The sequence below is a fragment of the Hibiscus syriacus genome, unplaced genomic scaffold, assembly GCF_006381635.1.
Source record: "Hibiscus syriacus cultivar Baekdansim isolate YM2019G1 unplaced genomic scaffold, ASM638163v2 tig00112347_pilon, whole genome shotgun sequence".
NCBI classification, from domain to species: domain Eukaryota; kingdom Viridiplantae; phylum Streptophyta; class Magnoliopsida; order Malvales; family Malvaceae; genus Hibiscus; species Hibiscus syriacus.
This window is the reverse complement of record NW_024063308.1, coordinates 1321152-1324861: the sequence shown is the minus strand read 5'-3', so window position 1 is coordinate 1324861 and position 3710 is coordinate 1321152. Positions and strand designations below refer to the sequence as shown.

General features: G+C 34.3%; 1 protein-coding gene across 1 annotated transcript; it reads left to right on the top strand.

The window, feature by feature from the left end:
• Nucleotides 1–1557: 1557 nt before the first annotated feature.
• Nucleotides 1558–2325, top strand: LOC120178329. The gene is made up of 2 exons (XM_039184198.1): nucleotides 1558–1703; nucleotides 2052–2325. Exons 1-2 carry the CDS (start codon nucleotides 1580–1582, stop codon nucleotides 2315–2317), a joined length of 390 nt encoding a protein of 129 aa, XP_039040129.1. The 5' UTR covers nucleotides 1558–1579; the 3' UTR covers nucleotides 2318–2325.
• Nucleotides 2326–3710: the final 1385 nt, after the last annotated feature.

Below are 3710 nucleotides of genomic sequence, written 5' to 3'. Positions count from 1 at the left end.
ATAGTAAAGACATCTTGAACCATTAGGTAAATTAGTAGCCGTAAGCTAGGGTAAAGGCAACTCATGGTTATGTAGGTATTGAGGAAACACAACGTTATATAGTTAGCATACAAAGGCTTCTCCATGTTTGGAGACATCTCAAAATTTTTGTCTGATCGTTAGTGACAATGATGTTTGAATCTAGAAGGGAGTGAATGCATCTCAACACTCAGAGCGGAGGCAACTTAATGCTCTTTGTAAAAAATAGAGATATCCCCACTATGCCAACACAATAGAGACATCTCACACTATAGAAACATAGTGGAGGATGTGAATATATCACATGCCACAAGATCAAGAGCTACACTAACAAACTTTTAAATATATTAAGAGGTTGCGGACTTACATGGATGTTTGAGTATGAGATGAAAGGTTTCATTTCAACTATTTTTTTGTTAGGAGGTGTTCACGCTCATTGCACCAATTGTTATTGGAAACAAGTTTGTCTCATCGTTCGTTGGCGGTTCATCACTTTTGGTTTGACTGGAGATTTGCAATGGTGAGCACTTGATCGTGAGTTGGTGTTTCTTTGTGAGAGATGAAAGCATCTAGAGGGAATGAGAGTGAATAATGAGAAGAAAAAAAGTGGAATGAAAGCCCATTCTTTCAACCTTTCCTTAGGGTATAAATATCACGACTATAAGGCGGATGGTGTCAGACCTGTGATGACGATGGCTATTTGTAGACTGACTTAAACAATGTTAATATGATAACAATTGTTGGAGCAAGTTTACCTCTAGTAAATTACATGGGACTAACAAAGGTCTAATCATAGGACAATAACCATCTGAGGAATATGAACTTCATAGAGCAACCCCGACGGAGGGTATTTTGGAGGTGGTGCGATGTCTACAAGGTACGTCTAGAGGCCTTGTTCAGAGGATGAAAGTTTTCAAGGATCTTTATTGACTAGATTTAATAATTATAGAGGATTTTCTTCAAAGGTGTGAAAAAATAAAGGGTAAACTACAAGTTTAGTACCTAAACTATCAAATTTATTTTGTTTTAGTACTTAAACTTTTATTTATTTCAAAATAAACGTTTACTTTTTGTTAATATTTTGGTACATCGCCGTTAAAAACTTAACGAAACTGTTACAACATGGCACTTTTAATGGGTAAATTACACCATTCATCACTCAACTATCTTCTCACTCCTATCAGTCACTGAATTTAACGGCAGGTACTGAAATCAAACAAAAAGTAAACATTAGCTATGGTTTTAAAACAAATGATAGTTTAAGTACTAAAATGAAAAAAATTGATAATTTAACTACTAAACATGGAATTTAACCCAAAATAAATACTATTCAAATTATGAGACTTCCACGTAAAACTTGGAAGTCCCAAGATTCCACGTAAATCTTTTTCGAGTGTGTTTCTCACACGCGTTCCAAACGTAGTTATTTGGCGGTGGATTTCGCACGTGTGAATTAGTTCCAATCACCTATCTCTGTGATCTCAGTCTTCAGTTCTTATTTTTTTTGAGTCCTCTTTCTTTTTTACTTCTTTTTTTCTGTCTGTCTTTGTAGCTTTCGGTCATGGCGTATATTTCTCGCAACGTTTCGAACACTGATCGAAGCCTCAATATTGGAACTTTCCTAATGAACCTGGGCAAATTTGCGCTTGATTTGGCCATTAACTTCTCCCTCAAAGGATTCACTGGCTCGTTTTCTTTCCCTGTATCCTCTCTGGGCTCACTTGAATTTCACATAAATTAAACTTTGATTTAGCTTGTTTTGTCCATTTTTGCATAAAACCACAATGATATTTTCTGGGTTTTATGTTTTTAGTCGATATCCATGATCGAATTCACAAATGGTTTTAGGTTTAAAAAGCATTACAAATTGTGTGATTGTAATTCTAATTGTTATATATTAATATCAAAATGTTGTAATTCTAATAATCGCGATGATATCTTCAATTGTATTGTTTTCACATGCCAATCAATTTGTTCCAATTTTGTTCTTTATTACAATGGGTTCCCATTGATCTTTGGTGCGAGAATGGCAGGTGGGAAGAAACTGTACCAAACGATTGTGCAGGAAAGGTTAAAAGATGAGGGAAAGAGATTGAAATTGGAAGATGTGAAAGTAATAGAGGAGAAGAGACAATCAACAAAAATGGAAGACAATAAACAACAAAGTAAGACAGTTACAGACAAAGGTGGTGGAGGATCAGATCCATTGAAGAAGATACCCCAAGGCTTAAAGGAATGGAACTTGAGGATTCTAAAAGGAAAACAATTTTCCTTCGAACTCGCTTGTAAAATCCTATGAAATAAAAGGTAAATTGGTGCTCCAATCTTGAAATCTTTTAACAAGTGAAATCATTTGATTCATATTTATATTGAAATATAAGTCATTGAGAAACCAAATTATAGGTTGGCATGCGGCAGATCTGTGAGGTGCTGGACGGTGCGATCCCATCTTTAGAAATTTTAAATTTTCTTATACTTTAGATAATTTTTTGTTTTATATAAATTATCTAGTTTTATATTAACTGAGATTTTATAATTTCACATTTATTAAATTTTAATATAATATTTTAAGTTCGTATCTTTTAATATAAATTTTTTAATGCACCTATACATACCGAATGAATTTTGACAGATTTGGCATATAAGTTGCGAGTTTCATGTATATTTATTTTAGTTCAAGTATGGATATATTTTTCGTATTTCAATGAATTATGAATTATGGTTGTAATTTTAAAACAAAAAGATTAGCCTTATTCTTTATTTTGAATATTGTGATATTATAGTTGAGTTTGATTTCTTATGGTTGAAGATACCAAATTTTATCTTTTAATATTATATAATATATATACATAATATATTATTCATTTTGTACATATGGTGCATACATATTTACATATATATCTGTTACATTTGCAGGCCCGTTACACGAGACCCAACTGCACATGACCCAAACATGTGAGCCCAAACACGTAGGGTTTCCAAAAACCCTAAACCAATACTTCCCGCTGTCAGCAATTATAACCGTTGGATCTAGATGAGATCCAACTGTCCAAAACAAAAGATATCTAGGGTTGTCTCAAACCCTAGCCTTGTCAGCATCGCACACCTCTATCTTCGCAACAGTCCCGCGGCAGCACGTCTCGCTCCAACAGCCCGTATTTGACGCCGATTCTCTCGCCCCACGCAATCACGTTCCTCGACAATGAACAACAAATAGTCAAGAGTTACTCAAGCACTCAAAAATCGAAGAAGTTGAGTCCATATCGGACTCTAAAATAGCCAAATCCGAGGCTATAAATCGCATGTAAAATAGAACACAAACACACACTGGTTTTTATCACAGAACTACGCTAGCAAAAAGAGAGATTACGAGAGTCGCAAAATTCAAAAGAATATTGTAACAGTTTTGGAAGCATTGTTCGAAGTGGAAATAAAATAAAGGTATATTTTTTGCGTACCTTTTCATTCGTTCGATCCTCTACATGTCGTTTTTATCTCCTTTCGTTGTGTTTTGATTCGAAAGAAAACAAAAAGAAAGTTTTTGGCCGATGAATGGGGCGTTTTCGAGATCTATTTTCTTAGATGTAGCCCCGAGGCCCATTTGTTTTAAAGAAATATTTTGATTTTTGAAAAGGAATTTTGAAAAGCTTTCGAAAAACAAAAAAAATAAAGTTTTACGCCGATGAACGACG